The sequence below is a fragment of the Mustela lutreola genome, chromosome 16, assembly GCF_030435805.1.
Source record: "Mustela lutreola isolate mMusLut2 chromosome 16, mMusLut2.pri, whole genome shotgun sequence".
Classification (NCBI taxonomy): Eukaryota; Metazoa; Chordata; class Mammalia; order Carnivora; family Mustelidae; genus Mustela; species Mustela lutreola.
Genome location: NC_081305.1, coordinates 40,031,351 through 40,054,653, shown reverse-complemented (window position 1 = coordinate 40,054,653; position 23,303 = coordinate 40,031,351). Strand labels below are relative to the sequence as shown.

At 41.4% G+C, this 23,303-nt stretch overlaps 2 protein-coding genes across 7 annotated transcripts in view; one reads left to right on the top strand and one right to left on the bottom strand.

Moving 5' to 3' along the window:
- The window catches only part of ZNF507 (zinc finger protein 507), a 40,441-nt gene extending 19,548 nt beyond the window's left edge, over window positions 1-20,893 (bottom strand). The window contains exons 1-6 of one of the 6 annotated variants that reach the window (XM_059151692.1): window positions 20,727-20,893; window positions 19,190-19,283; window positions 17,642-17,813; window positions 11,296-13,430; window positions 9,773-9,890; window positions 6,063-6,177 (exon numbers count right to left, since the gene is read on the bottom strand). In XM_059151692.1, coding sequence (XP_059007675.1) covers window positions 6,063-6,177; window positions 9,773-9,890; window positions 11,296-13,428 — 2,366 coding nt within the window. In that variant the 5' untranslated portion in view covers window positions 13,429-13,430; window positions 17,642-17,813; window positions 19,190-19,283; window positions 20,727-20,893. Of the gene's footprint in view, window positions 1-6,062; window positions 6,178-9,772; window positions 9,891-11,295; window positions 13,431-14,338; window positions 15,272-17,641; window positions 17,814-19,189; window positions 19,284-20,726 lie in introns of those variants that run through there. The other 5 variants (XM_059151691.1, XM_059151693.1, XM_059151694.1 and 2 more) reach the window with 5 other exon arrangements.
- LOC131817628 (uncharacterized) overlaps window positions 20,673-23,303 on the top strand; it is a 135,974-nt gene continuing 133,343 nt past the window's right edge. The window contains exons 1-2 of the mRNA XM_059151174.1: window positions 20,673-20,801; window positions 20,930-21,010. Of these exons, the coding sequence (XP_059007157.1) occupies window positions 20,673-20,801; window positions 20,930-21,010 (210 nt within the window). The remainder of the gene's footprint in view (window positions 20,802-20,929; window positions 21,011-23,303) is intronic.

The following is a 23,303-nucleotide window of genomic DNA, read 5'->3' as shown; positions in this document are numbered from 1 at the left end:
AGAACCAGAACAACATACCTCTCCACACCTACCAGAATGATCAAAATTAAAGAGTGACAATACAAAGTGTTGGTGAGAATATGAACTCATACAGTCGCTGTACATTTTAGATAATTGCTGAGCATCTACGAAGGCAGAATGTATATCTGTGCCTTATTACCCAGATACTCTGTTCCTAGGCATAAACCCAATGAAAATGGCCTTGTTTCATATATACACTGAGAAACACATAAAAGAATGTTCAGGGCACCTGGGCAACTCAGTTGGTTAAGTGTCTGCCTTTGGCTCAGGTCATGTCCTGGGGCTCTAGGGATGAAGCCCTGCATCAGGCTCCTTGCTCAGTGGGAAGTCTGTTTCTTCCTCTCCATCTGCTCTTGCCCCTGGTTCATGCTCAATCTCAAATAAATTAAGAAAATCTTGTATATTTAAAATAGAATGCTCAAAAGGCATTATCTGCAATAAAGGGGAAATAGGGCAATAATCCAAACATCTACCATTAGTAGAAGAAATGAATGAATGGCTAACCTTACAACGGAATACCACACAGCAATGAAAAGGAATGCATTAGTACCACATTAAATTATACATAGTGATGATGAGTAAAAAAAGCCAGATATAAAAGAACGTACATTGGGGCGATGGGCTGGTTCAGCTGAAAAAATCTTGAGGAGTTCCAGCCCCATGCTGGGTGTAGAGCTTATTTTTAAAAACTTAAAAAAAAAAAATAGATGTACTACATGATTTCATTTCTGTTAAGTTCAAAGAAGGGCAAAACTAATTTCTGATGTTAAAGGTCAAATGGATGCCTAGGTTGGTCTGTCAGTTACAGCATCTGACTTTTGCTATCAGCTCAGGTCTTGATCTTACAGAGTTGTTGAGTTCAAGCCATGTGCTGGGGTCCACTCAAGTCAAGAGAGTTAGGGGGTAGAGGCTAAGGGAGAAACGAGGAGAAAGGTAGTCAGTGCCTGGAAGGCCCCAAGAAGAGGGTGCTGCAGAGGAGCTGGCAATGGCTTATTTCTTGGTCTGAATAGTTATAAGAAGAAGTTTAATTTGTGACCCAACCATCAAGCTGTACACTTCAAGTTTATGCAATTTTCAGGATGTGCACTACCTTAAATTAAAAAGTATTAAAAATTTTAAAGAGAGAAAGACCATCAACCAAATGCAATGTTTGGACCTTGTTTAGCTGCTGATTTGAACAAACTTACTTTGAAAGTATATCTGAAACATTTAGGGGAAATATTGGGTATTTCTGGCCTCGGTATTAAAACAGGACTCTTAAAAAATTCAACATTCCTATCTGGGCAGCAATTCTTCTTAAGGAAGAAAAAAGCATAGTAATTCCACTATATGTTTATTTTCAAAACACAACTTACAGAACCAGAGCCATTTCACAGATGAGAAAAACTATCAGTCAACATTTACTGAGCACCTAATACACTCCAGGCAGTGTACCAAGTACTTTAGTCCAAAGCCCGTGTCTTCTTTGTCATGTTGCCTCTCCTACCTCTTGCCATGCCATGATGTAGTTTCAAAACATAAGGACTAATACAAGTGTGTTTATTTTTTAATTTTAATTTTTAATTTTATGGGGGAGGAAGGGCAGTTGGAGAAGGAATTCCATGCCCAGTGCACAGCCTAACATGGAGCTCTGTCTCACAACCCTGAGATTGTGACCAAGATTGTGACAGCCACTGTGCTCCATGCCTAGTGAGTGCACAGCCCAATGTGGAGTTCTATCTTACAACCCTGAGATCGTGACCAAGCTGAAATTAAGCATCAGATGCTTAAAAGACTGAGTCACGCAGGTGCCCTTCAAGTGTCTTTCCAAGGGAGAATTGGTTCAGTGTTAGACAGCGAGAAGGGAACTTGGTAATTTGAGGAAAATGTGTTGTCATCCCATCTTCCATCTCTCGCCAGTCACAAAAGTAATATTGGGGGATGTGAACCAGGAGGAATTCTACAACTGTAATGTTAAAATTAAGAGGATAATCTATTCTTTGAAAATCCTGAATGGAGCCCTTTAACTGTGGGGTCAATGTTATAAACATCAGGTATATGGTTTACATGGAAATTCCTTTAAAAAAAAATTTTTTTTTAAAGATTTTATTTATTAATTTGACAGATGGAGATCACAAGTAGGCAGAGAGGCAGGCAGAGAGAGAGAGAGAAGGAAGCTGGCTCCCTGCTGAGCAGAGAGCCTGATGTGGGGCTTGATCCCAGGACCCTGGGATCATGACCTGAGCCAAAGGCAGAGGCTTTAACCCACTGAGCCACCCAGGTGCCCCTACATGGAAATTCCTTAATGAAGCACTGAAAAACAAAGTTTGTTCCATTTGGTAATGCAACATTTGGGGTGGGATGATGCCTTTTTCATCTTTCTGTGTCCTCACACAGGAATGGCAAATAGCTTTCTTCCTTCTGTGACAGGGACAGAGTTTCTGAGATGACCCTCAAAGCAAAGGAGCAGGAGAAGAAAACCAGCTCCTTTGATGTCCCAGGAAATATGGTGGGCGTTTAATACAACTGGCCTCAGTCAGTACTCACAAAGCTTTATGAGCAAGGCAGTATTCTCCTGATTCATATGGGAAAGCAGGCTTACCTTGTAAAAACATCCACAATGTCACCCAGCTGGGCACAGGTGTGTAGCCTAGGCCTGAGACTCAAAAGCGTGAGTGCTGCACAAGACACTGGGTTGCCTCTAAGGCAACACAGCACAGGGATCTCAGCTGTGACATTTCTACTTGGGAGTAGCATCTCTCTTGTAAAAGAAATAAGCTATGCCTGTCTATCTAGAAATAGGATTACTCTTTGTTTCTAAAATGAGAGGTCAATAGCATTTCTGGGGAGGGGGTTAGGGGAGGTGATGTTACACAATGAATCCGTGACAGAGGACGAGGATAGAAACCGGGCCCAATGAATATTACTTAATGGGTGCTTAGTTTGTGACAGGATGTTGCATATGGTATTGAATTTAGTTTTCATGCCTGCCCTGTAAAGCAGGTGCCTTAATTATCCTCATTTTAGAAAAGACAGGACCAAGCATAATAGGGTTAAACAGTTTCCCCAACGTAATATGTGCCATTAAGTCAGAGAGCTCAGATTCAATCGCAGGACTATCTGCCCCTGGAACCAGGCTCTTCTTAACTAGTACATGAAGCGGATGGCCCAGATCACACAAATGAGTTCTGTGAAGGACTGGAATGGAAGCATAAAAAGGAAAGGTTTGTGCAAAGAACAGTTACACATACTGCAGAACACCCATTATATAACAGGCACATTAAAACACCAACGCACCTGTTCTGCCCTTGTGCAAAGACTAGAAGTTGCGCAACAAGGCACTCTAACTCCATGAAAAATTCATCATTGCTCCTGGTAAGCGTGTTTCTTAACAAAAAGTAGGTATATGGCACGGATTCTGAGAAAAGCAGCCCAAACTCTGACCAGTAAGTGTATAAGGTGGCAAAACTGAATGAAGCATACATGCAACTGGCTAGAAAGACTACGGTGATTATTCGGGTTAAATGAGACTTCAAGAACGCGATGCTAACTAGCTTGAATCAAGCAATATTGACAAGGAAGAGGAAGTCCTAGAAGCTTACTGGAATACACTGTGTTAATTCACAATCCCATGTGGATTTAAAGTATCTACAGAAAGTCAAAAAAAGAGTCCCAAGATTTGACTGTTTAAAAATAAGACTTTTGATAATCAGAGAAAGACAACTATCATATGATCTCCCTGATATGAGGAAGTGGAGATGCAACATGGGGGGTTAAGGGGGTAGGAGAAGAATAAATGAAACAAGATGGGATTGGGAGGGAGACAAACCATAAGTGACTCTTAATCTCACAAAACAAACTGAGGGTTGCTGGGAGGAGGAAGGTTGGGAGAAGGGGGGTGGGGCTATGGACACTGGGGAGGGTATGTGCTATGGTGAGTGCTGTGAAGTGTGTAAACCTGGCGATTCACAGACCTCTACCCTTGGGGATAAAAATATATTATGTGTTTATAAAAAACAAAATAAAAAAAATAAGACTTTTAGAAAATGTTCATAATTACAGGGAGCGGGACATAAGACATATGTCTCCTAAGACATAAGCACTCAGGCTAAACCCAGTGACCAAGTATAGTGTGAATAATCCTGAAAAGTAACAAATGGATGCCACTTTCTTGTAAGAGGAGGAGGATTCTCATAGTACATTGCCCCTTGGTAGGAAGACCCTAGGACAATCACAACCAACCCTAGGAATCTGTGAATATCTTAAGAACATAAGAAAACATAAACTCTAGGACACCAAAAACTATCAAAGTTCTTTTTTAAGCTCTAAGACTAATCTACTCAGGTAGATGTGAAGACTCCTCTAGAGAGCCAGAATCTTTTTTTTTTTTTTTTAAGATTTTATTTATTCGACAGACAGAGATCACAAGTAGGCAGAAAGGAAGGCCGAGAGAGAGGAGGAAGGAGGAAGCAGGCTCCCTGCTGAGCAAAGAGCCCGATGCGGGGCTCGATCCCAGGACCCCGGGATCATGACCCGAGCTGAAGGCAGAGGCTTTAACCCACTGAGCCACCCAGGCGCCCCATAGAGCCAGAATCTTTCATAAACTTATCATAACTGTCTATTTGAGAGTTCACTTATTTATTGTTTATCTACAAATTTCATGAAAGAGGTATAATAACCTTTTGATCATGACTATACTCTAATAGCCCAGCACAGCTCCTGGAACGTAGTATTGCTCAATAAATACTTCTCAATGAATCTAATTCTAGATCCAAAGAATGTTATTTTATTCTTGCCTGGATCACATGAATTTGGCACAGGATATCATTACATTTAAAAATAAAGATACCCAAAATATAAAGGCAAAACTTTCTCCTCTTATCAGATGAACCAGTGTCCCGTTTCCATCATGTTCTTCTAAATGCTTCCTAGTAACAATCATAAATGATACACGCTAAGTACCTATTACTGCTCATCTATAATTTCTGGCATGAAGTTGTTGATAATGGTTAATGGCCTTCATTGTATTCTGGGGAAAAATCTTTCTTAGGGATCCTAGTTTTAAAAATGTTTGAAATAAAAACACAATGAGATAAGGCCAAACACCTTCCATAGAGCTATGAGACTTGGCAAATGAATATACTGAGGACTGATTATAAATAAATAAGAATGATTATAAATAAGTTTGCAAATGTTATACTATAACATCAAATAATGGCATTTTCAGGCACAGTCTGTCAGGTTTTCATTTAGCTACTAATACAGTGGGCAAGTTTCCCACACACTGTGTCATACCTATATAAAAAACTGGGGAGAGAAGTTAAAATGTGAAACAGGTTTTGATAGGCCATTGAAAAAGATCACGCCCATGGCCTAGCACAAGTAGTCACGGTGAAGGTCTCAGCTTTGAGTAGGATCCTGATACTCCATTGTGGCTTCAAGTGGAACAGATTGCCTTGGGACAGGGGGACCTTCTGCAAAAATGTCTATACTTTTAGCACACGAACAACATGCAGCTTATTCTCAAGAGCTGAAGTGTACTTAGGAAATAATGATTTCTATCTTTCTATCTTGATCACCTGAGAACGTCTTTATTTCCTGAAAACAAGTATTAGAATTGGCTTTTGTGGAAAATCAAGTAACAAAATTAAATGATAGCTTAATTTTCAAAAAAAAAAAAAAAACCTCTTTCATAGGGAATTTTATTGCTTTTAAGTTTTAAGCATCTTTTGTTGGAATATGGAGCAGTTAAACCTCCAAATTACCGAAATGTACTCAAAGCACTGAAGATTACTATGGTAATTTATACCCACATGAAACTGAGAACATCAAAATGACAGATGTAGATACCTTCCTCTATTTCAACTAGATGAAATGCTGTTGTCCTAAGACAAAAGCTTAAAGTTCATATTTCTTAACAAACTAGACAACACTCACCAGTAGTGAGTTTCTTTGTACCTACCTTGTGTTTAAACAGGTGTTATGAATCTTTAATTCTATTTTTTTCTTTACTGTAAAATATTCTAATACAAGCATTAAAACTTGAGGATCATCACACTTACCTGTATGGCTTGTCAGAGTTATGGATTCGTCTGTGGTTTCTGACTCCAACGTATGTTGTACTTGTATAATCGCACACATCACATCTATACTGTTTCTGGACTGAAGACTTAGTCCCTAGACAAGGGATTGGAGAGCTTTAGCGAAATGCACTGATTAGATACAAATGACACAGTTTCCACTGTAACTGAATATTTGTAACACACAGTATTAATATTTCAATCAAGGCTTTCCCATTTATTAAAATTAACAAGTTTGAACACGGCTTTCCAGGTTCTCCTGCAACTAGACTATCAGCAGATATAAGCTGAACATCATCTGACCTGTAAACACAAATACATTGGGTTAGTTTATGCATTACCTTGTACAAAATGCTAGAATGTAATAAACTTGATGCCAGCTGCCCTGCTGACTGTGCAGCAGCTGAATTAACCAGAGATACACTGCTGATCTGAAAGGTGGTCTAACTAATACTGGATACACTGTCTTAAGGAAACACTGATTTGCCAACAAGTTGTGATTTCATACTCTAATACAACATTACACAGTATGCCGCAAGGCATATATAACAAACTCTAGATAAAAAGACTAAAGCTTTTTTTACCCTGCGGGTTTCCTTTTTTACAACTGAAAGCCAGCTATCAGTGCAACAACGGAAGGAAAAAATCAGCACGAATTATTCAGTGCTAAATAATATCATATAATCATACCCAGCAAACCGACAGGTGACAAGGATAAGTGTCATCACTAATGTGAGTGTGCCACTCTCTGGAATCCAGAACACATGGATCCAGTGGAAAAGAGGCCATGTTACCACCCTCACTCTGCAGCAACAGGGCTGGGTAGTTTTAATCAGGGTAAGCCGGAGACAAAACAAGCTGGATGCCTTGATCATGTAAAACTGTTCCTGAAGATATTCAACACTCTCTTTACTCTTCTGTAAGCACAAAATCTGCAGGCCATTCACAGCCTGACTGCTTTATATTCAGAAACAAAGCAAGCATGGAAAGCTGGAGAATAAGCCAGAACAGGAAGGAAGCTTAGGTAGAACACTAGCACAGTACAGAATCGTAAAACTGCTGGCACAAAAGAAACCCACGCTGAAATTTCAACAAAGAAAATCCTTAAGTTAAATTTAAGCTTTCTAAAATTGAAATTTTCTTTTGCCTGTAACTACTTTTGCCAGGCAGAACAAAATGTCCTAATTTCCTGGTGTAAGTCTACAACATTAATATACACACTAATCATAATTATAATTTAAGTATTACTCTTAGTTGGTAGGTTAAAAACTTGGACTTGATTATAAGTGGCACTGTTCCAAATTCAGTTTAAAAAAAAAAAAACCCTGAAAAAATGAAGTGTGAAATATTGGATAATGGTTTTGTGTGAGAAATAGTACAGATCAATGACAACTAATAAAAATGACAGATGGAAAAACTTAATATAGCACAGAATGAGAGCCCGTGCTACTTCAAGCAACTGTTCCCAGTAGAAACAATATTAGATTTAAAAGTTCAAAACTCTAGGCTTTGTCCTTGCTCTTCCACCTAGTACCAGGGTGATCATGGGCAAAAGCATTTTATCTGGTGAGGACTCAGTTTTCTCATCTACAAAATGGAAATTCTAGAACCTCCCAGCATGGTTTACTCAGAAAGCAGAGAACCCTCTATTCTTCCTTCACAGCAGTCTGCGTGCCACCTGCATGTTTGTGTCGGATCTCTTGACCTGTCCCTAGCTGTAGACTCCCCTGAGGGCAGAGATCTGTGTTTTCTGTTTATGCCGAATTTCCAAACTTTGCGAATTTTATGTTTGCAATAAGGAACAATTTAATTAAATTTCACGAAGGAGCACCATATGAAAGTGCTTTGCCCATGGCTCTAAGAGAGCACCTGTGACGTTAGCTGACACCCCTGTCAGTACAGTTCTGTCTTCCTCCCCGGCTGCAGTCTGTACAGGCACTGGATGCCTTCACTGGACTGCTGGCAGCAAGCTCAGGATGGGCACTCCATGCCTTTTGGCAGAAAGAATGTCTGAAACACCATTACACTGGGTCTCAGAGTCAAAAACATGTCCTATATAACGTAGGTTATAACATAACCCCATAAGAGTGGGGAGAGGCAGAGGCTGGGGACGACTGAGGCACACATCCCCCAACTTGTTCATTAATTTTATTAAGTGGCTAAAGAAGTTCTAGCAAGGCATGAATTTCTTTGACCTTCTTTGTGAGCAAAACACTTTGTTTCTTGGCCTGACAACCAGATTTCCGAAGATTTAATATTGAATTAATAAAGTGTCAACATTTAAGTATGCAGGAGATTATCAGTCATCTGAAGCGTTTTACTATTACCACAGAGAAGAAAAATGGAATGAAGTGAGAGAAAAACAGACATGGCAAGCAGTTTAAATCCATACATTTAACCCCAAGAAATAGCAGAATGCACTAAGAAAAGATGCTGTAAAACGGGGATATGGTGGACAGATGCTATCACCGTAAAGCTCAAACTGGTTACGAATTTTGAGCTGACATTTTAATCTTTTTTATTAAAATTGTGAGTTCTAATTTGTTAACCCATTTGGACAGTTTTATAAACTACTGCTTTGGAAGATGGTGCTAGAAAAGCCATTCCACCACTAGTATTAACCGCAGGTGGTGCCACTGAGTAGTATTTACTTTATTCCTTCATTAGGGATTTATGGTCCAACAACATCAAATGTTTTAATGTCTCCTTTAAAGGGGAATATGGAAACATAATGAATTAAAATAAAAGGAGGCATTTAGGGCTATTTTGTAAAAAGGAAACAAAACTGTTTTAGCTCAGCCATCTATTGCAGAAACAGATGCTATGTCATAAACTCCTTTTGTTTTGGATAGTTTTACAGGGATGACATCTGTTTGACAAGGGAATTTTGGTGCTACAGTGGTGTCAAAATCAGTTCTTTCAGAAACATTCTTGAATCAGTTATGCTTTCTGGGGTATAATTTAATGAAACATTACGGTAAAACATTTTACTCTGCAGTTGTTTCTAACTTTAATTCTTGGGAAATCTAAAAAGGAAAGTCACCCCAATATGTTTTATTTCCCATAAACACTACGTACAGCACTTGAGACACTTAAAGTATATCAATTTAAGAGAGCTGATGCAAGGAAGCACGGTTTATTACGCTTTATCCCTAATTCTCCGGATGTGGCATCCGCCTTTTCATGGAACTCTAATTAAATCTTTTGATTCTAATATTCCTATTAGCAGAAACTCGGCCAACTAGTACCTAACTAGTGCATAAAAAGATCTTGTGCGTGGTTTTTTTTTTTTGAATAATGCAGATGAAATCTGGCAGCCATACTTGGATAAGAATAAGATCTCAGCAGGAAGCCTCACTTAAAGTTTGAGGTGAGAGCCTGCCGTTCGCAAAAGCTTCCCCAGCTTGCTGGTATGTCACCCAAGGGTTTATGCTGGGATTGGCTCTGACAGGACAGCATAAATTTCAACCTATTATTTACCTACAGTGTTGAAGCCGAATACTTACTAATACAGTGTTTCATTCAATACCTCAGGAACACAGGTTAAGATTCACTCCGCAGTATGAAAAGAGAGAATATAGGCAGCTTTAGTCCTGAAATTAACCCACATGACAACTAAGCTTTTTAAGAAAACTTCCTATACTACTCATGCAGCCTGGACTAAAAAAAAAAAAAAAAAAATGCACGGATACCTTCCTGAATACATTTTCCATCAGCTGTATCACCGGCAATCCTTGACTCATTAGAAGTTGCTACTGACAAGGTATCTGGAAGACTGTGTTGCTCTCTCTCATGGTTCCTCAGCTGACTCTAAAAAAATTGAGAAATATTCACATTCAATAAATACACCTGCACTGTTACTCAGAGACTGGAGAAGCAGTTAATTGCTTTCATGGCCTAGTACCTAAAACACATTATCAGTATTTTAAAATCAAATGTGCTAAAAGATTACCTGACTTATTTGACAGTTTATGGAAAGAAATACTCTAGGGAAATCACAGTCCATCAAAATGGCAGCTCTTCGTGCCTTTTCCGAGAGGAATCCCCTGCCACCCCCTGCTTACGCACGGCACGTGCATACTTACTTACACACTGGCCTGCCAGCAGAGGAAAGAGCAGAGCACTCAGAATAACCCAATGCTTTCATAAAAATAAATCCAAACAGCAATTGTTTTGCTGGACTCCTGGTAATTTTTCTTTCAGTATCAACTAAATGTGCCAGAGAGACCTAAATGGAACCGTTCCTCCACGGGATCTTCTTCCCCCACCTCCACAATCGAGAGTGCAGGAGCCAAAGGAACTTCGGGAACCTGCTTTTGCTGCCCATCTGGATGCACTGCTTGTCTGGTAGCCTGAGACCACTTCGGATTTTCATGAGGGCAACCCAAGTAGGTAGTGAAATCTCAGACTCAAAGACTTTTTTATTCCTGAGCTAGACCTCCAACTCTGGGGAATCTGAGAGAAAAAGCCTACATCCTAGCTACCCTTTAAGCACACTTTCCTCCCACCGAACAGTCAACTGAAACACGAGAGAAGGAAAGTTTGAAAGTAATGAGTCAATCCAGTTTCCTTTACAGAAACAGTATCTCATGCTAGTTGTTGGTTTTAAGGTAGCATGTAAGACGAAAATCAGTCAAAATAGTCCTTGAAAGTCCCTTAAACTGCCCATAAAACAACACATGTGGCTCTGTTTCCACTTGACTATCTTTCATTAAGTCCAAAACAGCTTATTTTCCCTCCTGCAATGACACAGATCACTACTGGCTGGTTGTGTAGCTCAAGTGAATGACCTACATTTTGGGGCTATGGAAGATGAAAAATAGCTATTTTTTTGCGCTGATGATGTAGGATTACATTTGTGTAAATCAAATTTGTGTACGTCCCTCCACCGTACATTCCCTTGTAATTACCCTGCAATTTAAAATCAACACATTTAAAAAAAGATATCCACACTAAAACTAAAGCAGTAAACACAGAAACTGTTAAGGAGGCGGTCGGCAGGGAAAACAATCCTACACCAGAAATTCTGATGACCTAGATTTCAATCCCAATTTTAATACTAATTCAGTCGGGATCCTCTGGGCAAATTATCCAACTTCCCTAGGTCTCAGTTTCCTTATCTATAAAATGAGGTGGTTGGGCTCTCTCTACCAAGCTTCCTCCTGACTCTAAAAATTTGAAGGTTCTCTGAATGACTTCCTGAACCAATGCTTACCTTATAATGAAAAGACTCTTCGCACTGCTTGCACTGGTATATTCTTGTTTTACAGTGGTTGATCATGTGGTTTTCCAGATCTTTGCTGTTGTCAGCTATGTGCTCACAGATAGGACACTGATACGGCTGTCTCTGCCGATGGACTCGCAAGTGCTGCTTGATGTAGCCCTTGTTCCCGCTGGCGTAGTGACACAGGCGGCAGCGGTAGGGCCGATCAGCATTGGGGATGTACTCCACCACGCTGCTTCCCGATAGGCTCGCCTCGCTGTTTGGTTGGCACTGGGCGTTGTCCTGCAACTCCTTCAAAATGTCGTCATCTGAAGCATTTTGGTCTGTCCTTTCCCTCAGCTTTTCAATGACAGTCAGTAAGGACATGCTGATGCCTGTCTTAACTTGCCCATCAGACAATTCCTGCCTACCCTCCGGGAGTGCTACCAATGTCGAGTTGCTTTGGTTAAAAGTTGCTAATCCATCTGCGGAGTTTTTGAGTGGTGACATCATTTTAGAGTATGCCGCCAATGTGCTATCTACTTGCCTTTGTCCGGTGTCTGGATCTAGAAGGTTTATGTTCCCATAGTGCCCGAGGTTGGCTCTCGTCAGCTCTGCAGCTCGTATGGGCATTGTGACGAGGGCTTCTGCGGCTAACGAGTGTAGTCTGAGAGACTCAGAATTTGTTCTCCTTCGGCCTGGTGGGGCGTTCTCATCAGCAGCCAGTCCTTTGTTTATTAACTCACTGTCTTTCTTCTCTGGACTGCTCCAGCCTATGATCAGCCCCCCAATATCAACAGTACATTTATCAGCTCGATAAACTTCATCTCTTCCTTCACACCCGATCTGGGATTCTGTTGGGTTCAGGTTTTTGCCCTCTTCGATTTCAGCATTCATGAGGAAATGCTTCTGTGGAAGAGTTTCTTCCGCACTCGGGAGACGCTCCACTATCACGTTAACGTGGCCTTTTTTGTTTGGGCTGCTACTAATGATTTTCTGTGCAGATGAAAGCAGACTGTCGGCTATCAGATTCTCCTCCACATCAGAAATCACCTCCAGCATTTCTTCCTCGTTAGGGTCAAGAGTAACCGACTGACCTAGATGAACTCCCCCTTCCACACTCTGTTCCAAAGGAGATGAAGAGGATAATGTTTCTGAGCTGCAAATCTGTACTTGTACTGAAGGCCCATTGTGGATACTCAGTTCATTGTCTCCAATAGCAATGACTACTGCGTCCAGCCCACCAGGCTCAGCAGCCACTGAGGAGTCCAGCAAGCCTAGGGGCTCATTTTCATTTTCGAAAATTGGATAGGAGCAATCGACCTCCCCGGCATGCTTCCAAGCATGTGTTTTCAACATTCTCTGCTGGCCACAGGTGTAACTACAGAACAAGCAGCGGTACATGCCGTACTGTTCATATGCATACCACTTCCTCTTACCCATCTCTGTCACGGGTACATTTTGGGCGGGGTGAGCTTGCAGACTGTCCACACTCATGGCGGTATCAGAAGTGGTTTCATTCTTTCTTTCTGCGGGTCTCTGAGACAAAGAGTTGGAGGGGCTTATACACTGTAGGGCTTTGGGTTGAGTGCGACTGTTGGCATCATTTTCATGGTCATTTACCACGTGAGCTTCAAGTTCCTCTTGGCTTTTAGATGTGATGTGGCACTCCGAGCACATCAGAATCACTTCATTCTGGTGACCATGCTGCTTGATATGATCTTTTAACACAGAAAACGATGACGACAGAAACTTGCAAAGGCTACACTGGTAAGACATAGCCTTCCCATCATTCTGGGCAAGAGAGCCAGGGGTGAAGTGTATCTGTGACATCTCAGTCTTTCTAATCTCGGCAGCAGGTGACTGGGTTACTTTAGCTGGAATCTCGCAAAGTTCTTGGGCTTCAAGAGAGTGTGCTGCAGTACTGGAACGTGAGCGTTTCTTCCCAATTAAGAGACATTTTTGTGACTTTTCATGTTCTACTATCTTGCTTAACTTCTGGATAACATGGATTAATGGATCTGTTTTAACTTTTCTTTGTTCATCAATTTCCAATGATGAACTGATGACAGTTTCAGCAGTCAACAGAGCCTCTTGTTCTCCAATATCTGGCACCAACATGGCAACACTGCTGCTTTCTTCCATATCTAGAAAGGATAACATACAACAGAAAGAAATAACCAGATTATAGGTAACCCAGGTATGTAATTACAGGAAATTGAAACTAATCTTAGAGTTTAAGCTAATCTCTGTATTCTCTAACCTGGGAGCTCCGTATCAGTATACCTGGGTATGCCCAACAGAGACTTAAACTGTTCACAACTTCTCTTTGGAGTGCCGTTCCCTATCAAGACTGATGATGATCTTTCCATCGATTTCTTTCTTTGGAAATAACTTTAACAATTTGAAACTCCTTTTTCTTCACTTTCTTTCCCCTAGACATCTAGCTGGGTCCAATCAGTACCTCTCTCTTTTGCCCAATGACAAAAAACAGGACTCCTATTCCTTGACTGAAAAAACACAGGCATTCCCAGGGCATGTGGAACCACCTCAAGCTACTACAAAATACTATTCTGTAAGGCCAATACATGATTGACACAATTCTTGGGAGACAACTTCTTACAACAAATATAATTATAATTTTATTATTAAAACCATACAGTTTTTCCTCCCCAGATCTTTGGAATTATGAAAATACAGCTGTGAACCTCTTGTAAAGGGCAGAGTAAATTTTCAGAAGTACTATGCAAACGAAACTACATAAAAGCAATGATCTAGTTCCTTCTTTTACTTCCTTCGATTTATCTTCCTGAAGATAAACCACAAACCATGCTGTGGTTTTTTCCTAGAAGCCGTATTAGTGGTCAACTACTACTCATATGCATGTATGTTCTTCATTCTTTTCTTTTTTTTTTTCCCTGAAAGGGAGAGGGGCATCAGAGAAGGAAAACAACTGGTGTTTCAGGTCTACATATTCAAAGCCCTTAAAAGGGGTTCTCTGTAAGTTCTAGCAATGCACTACAGCCAAGGAAGTTACAAAACAAAAAATACTCACAATATCTTTCCGCCTAGATCTTGAATCCTCTATTTCCTGGCAGTACTTTCATTTCAAACATTTCCTTTGGCTCAAAGTGAGATTAATTTGTTGACTTGGATCACATTTTTCAGTTTAGGCTTTTTTCCAGCAACAAGTTTTGTTTTTCCACATTTTAGGTGCATTCTGGAGTCTTACTCACAACATTCAATAAATGCCAGCAAAATTTTTAGTGGCACCAGCTATAGACCAAAGACCATACTATTCTTAAACTCCAGTTACAGGCTCTGAATTCTTATTTTAGGAGGTGAATAATGGCTTCTCTCCCCTCAGGTGGCTGAATCAACACGGAAGGGCGGGCCCTTCAGCCCTGCCAAGATCAGATCTAACTCCTGCTAGACCCTACCAGTGCTCTGACCAGCTGCAGTGCCAGTCCTCCCATATCTACTCTTGGCAACAGTAATGGCTTTTCCTCTGATTTTTCTGCTCTTTCTGGCACACAAACTTTCTATATCTAGGTCCACATCAGGCAAAAATGCAAACATTTTACACTCGGTTTCTTTAGTACTACTTCCCTCCTTCCCTGATAGTCTGTCCAATGTGATCAGTTTTCTTTTCTTCTCCATGTCCAACTGCATTCGTGGCAAGGAACGCATTCCATAGCCATTACAACAGTGACTGCTACCCCAGCTCAGATGGCTGGCCCTTTAGCTACTCTCTCCCTTAAACAACCCGAGGGCATTACCTCTCAAAAGGCTATGGAGTCCCTTTCCATCTTTCTCAAGTAGGAAGAGTAATATTTTTAAATCCCTATAAAATCTTAAGTCACTAACGAAGGGATCAGTATGGGAAAAATTTCTCTGGGAAAATCCTTTGTGACTTCGTCAGTTACCTTACTGCCTGACAATTTCACATTTTTAGGCCAAAGGGCACTGTAGCTCTTTCTGTGACTACTGATTTCCCTTTAAGGTCACTCAAGGCGGGCGCCTGGGTGGCTCAGTTGGTTGGACGACTGCCTTTGGCTAAGGTCACTCAAGGCTTTTTTTGTCTTTCGGTTCAATTATTAAATGCAAATTAGCTAAGTAATTGTTAGTAACAGGAATCCTTGGACATTTCATTTCTTGCACAAGATCTGGTGGTCTACTGTAGACCTAAGGTGTCCTTCTCAATGAAATGTGACATCCATGTAGGCTGATTGATAGTCTGCAAGTTGACAAGTGACTATTGGCTCAACAGACTTTGCATACCCACAGGGTTACAAAGGTGATTCATGTTATCCCTCTTCTACTTAATGACAGAATAGGAAAGAGAGCAGTGCAAATTGCTCCCTGTGGATATTTCAGTGTGTAACCTTAAAAAGAAAGTAAAATGAAGAGGAGGAGGAGTTCATTTTATCTGAAGAAAAAGACTAATACAAAAGAAACTGACAAAACATTCCGATTTTAGAAGCGGTGTCTGCTCAGGCATTAAGAGCTAATGGAAATTTGCAGCAGATGCTCCAATTTTCCCTGAACATTTATGTAAGTACCTCATTTTAGAGGCTGCATACATTTGGGGATAAGTACAGAAATGGCAGCTATAAAACAGATATGACAACATAAAATACATCACGAAACACCTGAAAAACCAGTTTGAGTCTGCATGGCAGAATCGTACAAGTCTCGTCTCATTAAACAAAAGTCTCTGTTAGAAAAGGTTAGATAAACAGAGTTCATGATAAAGTATACACAAAGAGGGAGTTAAGCTGACCTTAAGGCCAATCCTTTAAATTTTCACAAAAATTTCACTTTGGGCCACCAATGTGCACATATATATGGGATTCCATGTCAAGTGAAGTAAAATTTGGGGGGGGGGGGGAAGAGATGAAAAGGAGTACAAATACAATCCCAGTGGCTCAGTGATGATGACAACATGGATTATGAACACGTCATACTATCCATGACCTTCAACAGATCAATGTAAATGAAACTTTAAAAAATGACGACGGTTAAAGGGGTGGGTGGAGGGCGGGATGAAGTAGGAATGGCAGATTTTGTAACTGAAGTTGAGTGATGAGTACCCAGGAATTCCTCACTGTTCTTTCTACTGCGTACATGTTTAAAACTTTTCATAATAAAAAGCTGTAGGAAAAGCTGTTATATGCAAGGCATTAAACAAAACATGATTATGGAAAAAAAAATCACAGTACTCATGGTTTAAAACTGAGTTGACTGGATAGGACAAACATATTTAGAAGTTAAAAGAAAATGAACAGCTTTTAAATAATGAAACAGTACACATGATAAAATAGTCAGAAGGCAACAGCTAATGACCAAACCCTAATAAAAACTGAAAAGCTAGTTTTGGTCTAGGAAGGTAAGGAAAAGCTTTATGAAGAGGTGGGAGGTACACTGTATTCTAAAAGACGGCTGTGCCAGATGTCAACCATCTGTCCCTCTGGGCTCAGTGTCTCCTTTCCTCCACTCTGTTCTCTGCCTCAGGAGGTATTACATCATTAGACTCCTATGCCCTCTGGTTCCTGGTTGCCCGTGGGGAGCCACGACAGGAGATCAGAGGGACGCAGCAGAGTGAGACCAGGGTATTCATGTCCTTGGTTCCCTCCCTCTAGGTCACCTTGGATTGGCCATGTTCAATGGAAGGCCATTCTCTCCAGGCAGGGGGCTCTGCAAGACTTTCCTGCTTCTGGTAACTCTTCCTTCTCCTGACACTGCTAGCATCAGATAACTGCATTATCCCTGTAGTTTGCCTACATCTTTATGAAGTCCTACATCTTTATTAAGAGTATCTTTGTAAATACATCCTCCTTGAATTATCCTAATTAGAGTGCTTCAGTTGCTCTTTTGGAATTCTGTTAACACAAGGGTAAGATTGACAAGGAAAACAGCCATAACATTATTATATTTTCATAAACAAGAATAAACCTGCTATCTAATTATCTGGTTAGGGAAAAGACCAATATGGCTGAATAGGAAGATTTACAGAAAGAGGAAAGACTAGAGGCATCAGTAAAGTAGGGAGCTCCTTGTTTGGAATCTTTAGACATAACATTAGACAAAATATACCAAACTGTTACAAATAAATAAATATAAATTGCATCCCAAGCCAGAAAAGTTCTACAATCCTTCCACTCAGTCTCAAATTTTTCCTAGACGACAGGACAGGTTTGCCCAGCTACCTGAAAGTAGAAATTTCCTACGAGATCTTTTAGAAGCCAAAATGATATCAAGTGAAGAAGGAATGACCCTTAAATTATATGGAAGAAGTTTTGCGTGTTCCCCAAACCAAAAGTAACCTCTTAGGCTTTTCTGATACCTGAGAACACACCTTGCTAACGAATGCACAAAACAGATCAAGATAAAGCACAGATGCTCACAGACACAGTTCAAAGCTCTGGTGCCTTGATGCTGAGATGCTGAATACAATTCTCGGGCAGGGAAGGAGCTTGGTGGGGCCACTCTTGCTGCCGGGGGTAACTGCTGCCTCTATTAATGGCTTGCTGCAAAACAAAGATTAAAAACTACTTTTGGTTTTCATCCTTTTTTTTTTTTTGTAGAAGTGAAATCTTTGGATTTCTTTCAGTTAGAGAAAATAGGTACTTTTGTAGATCCTTCATAAAAGCGAAATGGCAGAAAGCAAACTGAAGTGGGGGAGACCTGTATTCCACAGCCTAAGCTTGTAATTAATGTCTTTCCCAAGAAAAGAACCAAATTATTTCTGTTGTCTTTCTTTCCTTATAATTTACTACTTGGTTTCTTTGTACATCTAATTAGTTCCTTTCAGTTATAGCATATGGTTATCATAAGTAAAATCAAGTTGAACAATTCTTGTGGGCCTGAGGGGAACTGGAGAAAGGCTATAATTTTCTGTGTGTGTACAAAGGCAGTTTGCTATTTTATAAAGAACTTTTTCTTTCAGACTTACAATTTGTTCTTTCCCAAATAAAGATTGTGTGAAGTAATGACCAATTTCCCATTCTTCTACATTATCATAATCCTAAAATACAAAACATTTTGCTCCAGTCAAAAGGCAGAAGTTCCTCTTCTAGAGTACCCTCAACCAGCTGTGTGACCTTAGGCAAGTCACTGTTTCTGTGGGTTTTATTCAGATTCCTCAGATGTAAAACAAGAGACTGGTACTGGATGAACTTTCATGTTCCTAAATTATGAACTGTCTATAAAAAATTACCTTGAGATTGCTTACACATTTATAGATTTATCTTACTGTCAGCTATAATTTATTTGAATTAAAATCTCCTTAGCTTAATGTGATTAATTGCCACTAAGAAAAAAACAATATCAATATCACAAGTACATGAATTTCTTAATCTAAAATTTCTTAGTTGGCATCTAGCCTGAGAGAATATTCTAATTTGGCAGCCATGGCGAAGACATAAGGCCTAACTAACATTAACCAATATTAAGATTTAACATTTATTAAGCACCTATAATGCGCCAAGCACAGTACTGGAGACTACAAAAATAAGTAAGAAGAAATCCTTGTCCTTGAAGTGCTTACCATCCAGGGGGCAGTGCCTATGCAGACGTGTGTATTCGTGTTATTTCTGATAACAGTAGCCTCTTTTTGCACTCAAGGAATCTGAGGCTCACAGATGTAAAGTAATAACTGGCTTAAGAATTGGAATCCAGACCTATCTGATTCTAAATCCCCTTTCTTAATACACCAATTTCCCTCTTACATCTCAGTGAGAACATATATGTATAAGAATCAATACTGAAAAGAGTAACAGCCTCAGAGCAAGGCTATATCAAACATGTTAGCCTGTTTGATCTTAGTAACACTCTGGATCAGGCCAGGTGGGTGTTACACAACTTTACAAATAAGGAAACACTCAGTATGGTTTAAGTGACTTACCCAAGGTTACATGGCTGTCAAGTGGCAGAGCCAATGTCTTTCAAATCAATTCCTGAAATTAACACAGTCCCTTGGATCAATCTTCAGAATTCAGCTGTGGCCAAGAATGAAAGTATATAGTATCAAACATTTCATTTTCTTGGTGAAACAAAGTAATGATTTCTTTTGGCAGTGAAAAATTTCCCAATATTCTATGTGAAAAAGAAATTCAGAGGAATGTTCATGCAATCTAACCATGTGATGTAAATTTACAAAATTTCCCTAACAAGTAGACTATGATTTTGCACAAGTTTGGGAAAAAAACTGCCCTGGAAACTTCTCCCAATAATTGTGTATTTTGTTTTAGCTCAGAATTTAACTAGTTGACTCAAAATACTATTGGTTTTATTGATACCTTTCTAATGAATAAAAATCTATAAATTGTATACTGCTATTTTAATCTTAACCAAAAATACAATCTAAAGGATGATTCTGCAAACTTCAAACAGTTCTGCAAGCACATTGGGTATGAAAAGAGAGGACAGATTGACCTATATATCTTCTAATGCAGTTTCCTGCCCTGGTCCTTGCTACTGTTTCTTATACCAACTAGACTTAATCTCAAAAATCGAATAATGCCTGTCCGTTTCTCCTAGAATGCAGCTATCTTATCGATTATGGTTAAGTAAATAGTTCGTTGCCAGGGCAGAAAGCACGTCTTTGGTCCTCCCCTGAAGTTAATTTTAAACGAGTTAGTGAGGTAAAGGAATGAAGGGCCAGGCTTTCTCTTTTAATCAATAACGCATCGCATACACTGAGTCAAAGCAGAGTACTGAAGAAAGTACAAGCTCAGGGAGGTGATAAATCCAGTAATTGCCTGATAAAAGAGATGCAGACTGATAGTAAATTACAGCCCACCGCAGTAACTAAAAAGATCGCCTACGGGTTGGGATGATGGCCTCCGCCTAATTAATCATCCAGGCCTTCCACACAAACCATTCACTCCGGATGCCCGCAGGTCTTAAAAGGTGGGAGCTTTTTTTAAAAGCTGATCTCAGTGATCTCTGGGGACACCACTTCACCGACAAGGTTCGTAATAAGGGCAGAAGGCTAGGATTTTCTGCACTAGCTTTTTCTATACCAAGAATTGGCTAAAGGGCTGGGGCGATGGGGCCTGAGAAAAGTAATCAAGAGATGCGGTGAGGACACCGTCGTGAGCTTTATCGCGGCTGCCCTAAGCGGTTTCACATCTGCTGGGGGGAAGGAAGCAAGGAACGCCTTGAAGGCCCGCCTGCAGACCAGGCTGGTGACAGTATGCAGAGAGCGGCAGTTTCCCCCCCCACCCCCCGCGGCAGGGCAAGCCCGGGGTCTCCGCTGGCCTTGCTGTGGGCGGCGAAGAGCACTGGAAGAGAACGCGGAACTTAGGGCATGTGGCGAGCACCGGGCGGTGTCGTCCAGCTGAAGAGGAAGCGGGCGCCGGTAGAGGCCTGAGGGGAGGACGCACATGGCCGGCGGCGGCGCTACCTGCGGGCGGAGGGGCGGCCCCGGGGCGCGGTACCTGCGGTCGGGCGGCGGCTGCTGCTTCCGCGAGCCTCCTTTGGCCGGCCAGGAGCCCGGCCGTGCCCTCGCCCTCGTCCTTGCCCACCTCTCTCCCAGCTCTTTTCCCTCTTTTCCCCCGCTTTTCCCCTCCTTATCCGGAGCTCCAAAATGGCGGCGCTGGGGACGGATCACGTGAGCCTCGGGCAGGTCAGGTGACCCGAGTGGCGGGCCGCGGGGCGGGGCGATGCGCAGGCCCCGCCCACGGGCATCCTGGGGCGTTCCGGCTGGGCCGGCGCGGAGAAGGTATTTTGGCTGCTCGGGGTACTCCCGGTCCTGGGTGGGTTTGGGTCTGGGGCGTCGGCCTCCAAAGGCGTCTACGTTGTCCTCTCAGTGGTTGCCTGGGCCAAAAAGTCGGTGTGTCTCCCCACGTCGCCCCACTCTGCTGCTAGCTTCATCACTCCATCTCCTCCCTAGTTGGCTTTTCACCATGATCACAGGCACTCTTCAACCCTGTGCATATGAATTTGTTCCTGCGCTTGTGGGGCTATGCTTTTTGTGGCGTTCTTGGCTAAAATGGAGAGGTCCTAGCTGGGTTTGTGGCTGGACTTCAGGTGTGACTGGTGAGGGGCAGGGCTAGCCCTGGGTAATCTATTTGCTTGAGAGAAGATTTCCAGGGCAAGAATTCATCCTAGGGGTTATGGCCTGACGTGGTAGCTCCACGGAGTCACACGACCTCAGTCCTTCTGCGGGCATCATGGTGTTTGTCATTTGGCTCTGTTTTTATTAGTGACATACACACCGGGGTTATAAGCAGTCTTGTTTTGGTTCCCCTGCGAAAAAAGTAAAATACAAAGGGACTGAAGCATTTCATCCAACTTCACAGAGAATGCGGGACTGTTTTGGTACATTAGGAGCTACATAGCAGGGTGTTTTGGTCTGGACTCAGTAGGTTGGCTAGGAGCATTAGGAAGGGAGCACACCTAAGATTCCCGTCACGGCAATGGATTGGACTTGTTCATTGAGATAGCCCTTGGGGACTTCCAGATGTATTAGAAGTCTTTGCAGTTGGCTGGGGTCTCAATTTTCAAGTGGGAGAAATACCTAGCAAAACTTGGGCTCTGTTTAGACAGGTCAGTAATTCTCCTCACTGTATCTCAGGATACAAATTCGCCTGAATTGGCAGGGTTGGGAAACCAGGAACGTTTGAGAGTTCTGCTAATCTACAAGACTCCTTTGACAATTGGACCAAATAGCTAAGAAGAAGGAAAAATAAAGTGTTGGGCAGTTTTTTTTTTTTTTTTTTGATAAAAGAGATTAAGCAGGAGATGACCGTGGAAGGGGAAAAGGAAAAAAATAAGGAAAACCAGAAATATATGAAGAGGAGAAAGGGAGAACAATTAGTGTGCAAATTTCTTTCCTTTTCTTGATCTGTACGAATAATCCTAGTTTATAACTATCTGAAGAGAAAATTTCCTTTAGAAATAACTAACATCCATGAATCCAAAAGTGGACAGAAGTCAGAGAATTATTTGATCAGGGAAGAGGGCAAAAACAAAGTGGGGAAATTGTGATCTAGAGAAAATAAGACTTCTCAACAAGAGAAGATACGTGTATCTGTCTGAAGTTTCTGTGGTCATCTTTTCTGGAATACACCAATTATTTTTCGATGTCCCTCTTATAGGACAAGGTTAGGTAGAACTTTGTGGCCCTCTTCCTGGCTCAGAGGTGTGGCCTGTGATGGATGCTGGCTCGTGGTAGGAGTGTCACCTCTATCCTGGGAGCATTTAGTTGTCAGTGCAGTTGCTTCCAGGGTACCGTTTTCCCTGCTAACTTGATGACTGGCAGTGTTCAAAATGGTGGCCACCTTGTCAGCCTCCATCTTAGCATAGCAACAGAGAGCTGAGCCTCCAGCTGTCCCACAGTGGATATGTAGGGTGAGGAAGTCACCAACCCTTGGGGCTGTTTGTTACTGCAGCATAGCATGGCTCCTGCTGACTGATATTCTTCCTCCCCACACGGATGTAATGGGAAGAGGCAGAACCAATAGAAAGAAACCAGTCAGATAGCAATGTTAATGAATTAGAACCTTCATTCCTGAAGACAGAGAAGGTGTAAGACACAGAACTGATAGGAAAACATTAGCAACTTCAAAAAGCCACTGGAGCAAAACCTCAGTATTTTTCTTTCCTGTACGAGAGCTCCTGTACAGTAAACATTTTTTTTGAAAGATTTACTTATTTGACAGAGAGAGAGATCACAAGTAGGCAGAGAGGCAGGCAGAGAGAGGAAGGGAAGCAGACTCCCTGCTGAGCAGAGAGCCCGATGCGGGGCTCGATCCCAGGACCCTGAGACCGTGACCTGAGCCAAAGGCAGAGGCTTTAACCCACTGAGCCAGTCAGGCGCCCCTACAGTAAACATTTTTAAGTCAGAAGTGCAAAGACACTCAGATGTAGTGAATGTCTTTGAACCACTGAACTTGTGGTCATCTCACCAAACTCTGCTGAGCACCTTCCACTTGCCACAGAATGTTATTTGTCATGATTTAATTAACCGATCATAGTAAGATTTAGTGTTACAGATAGGAAACTTGCTTACT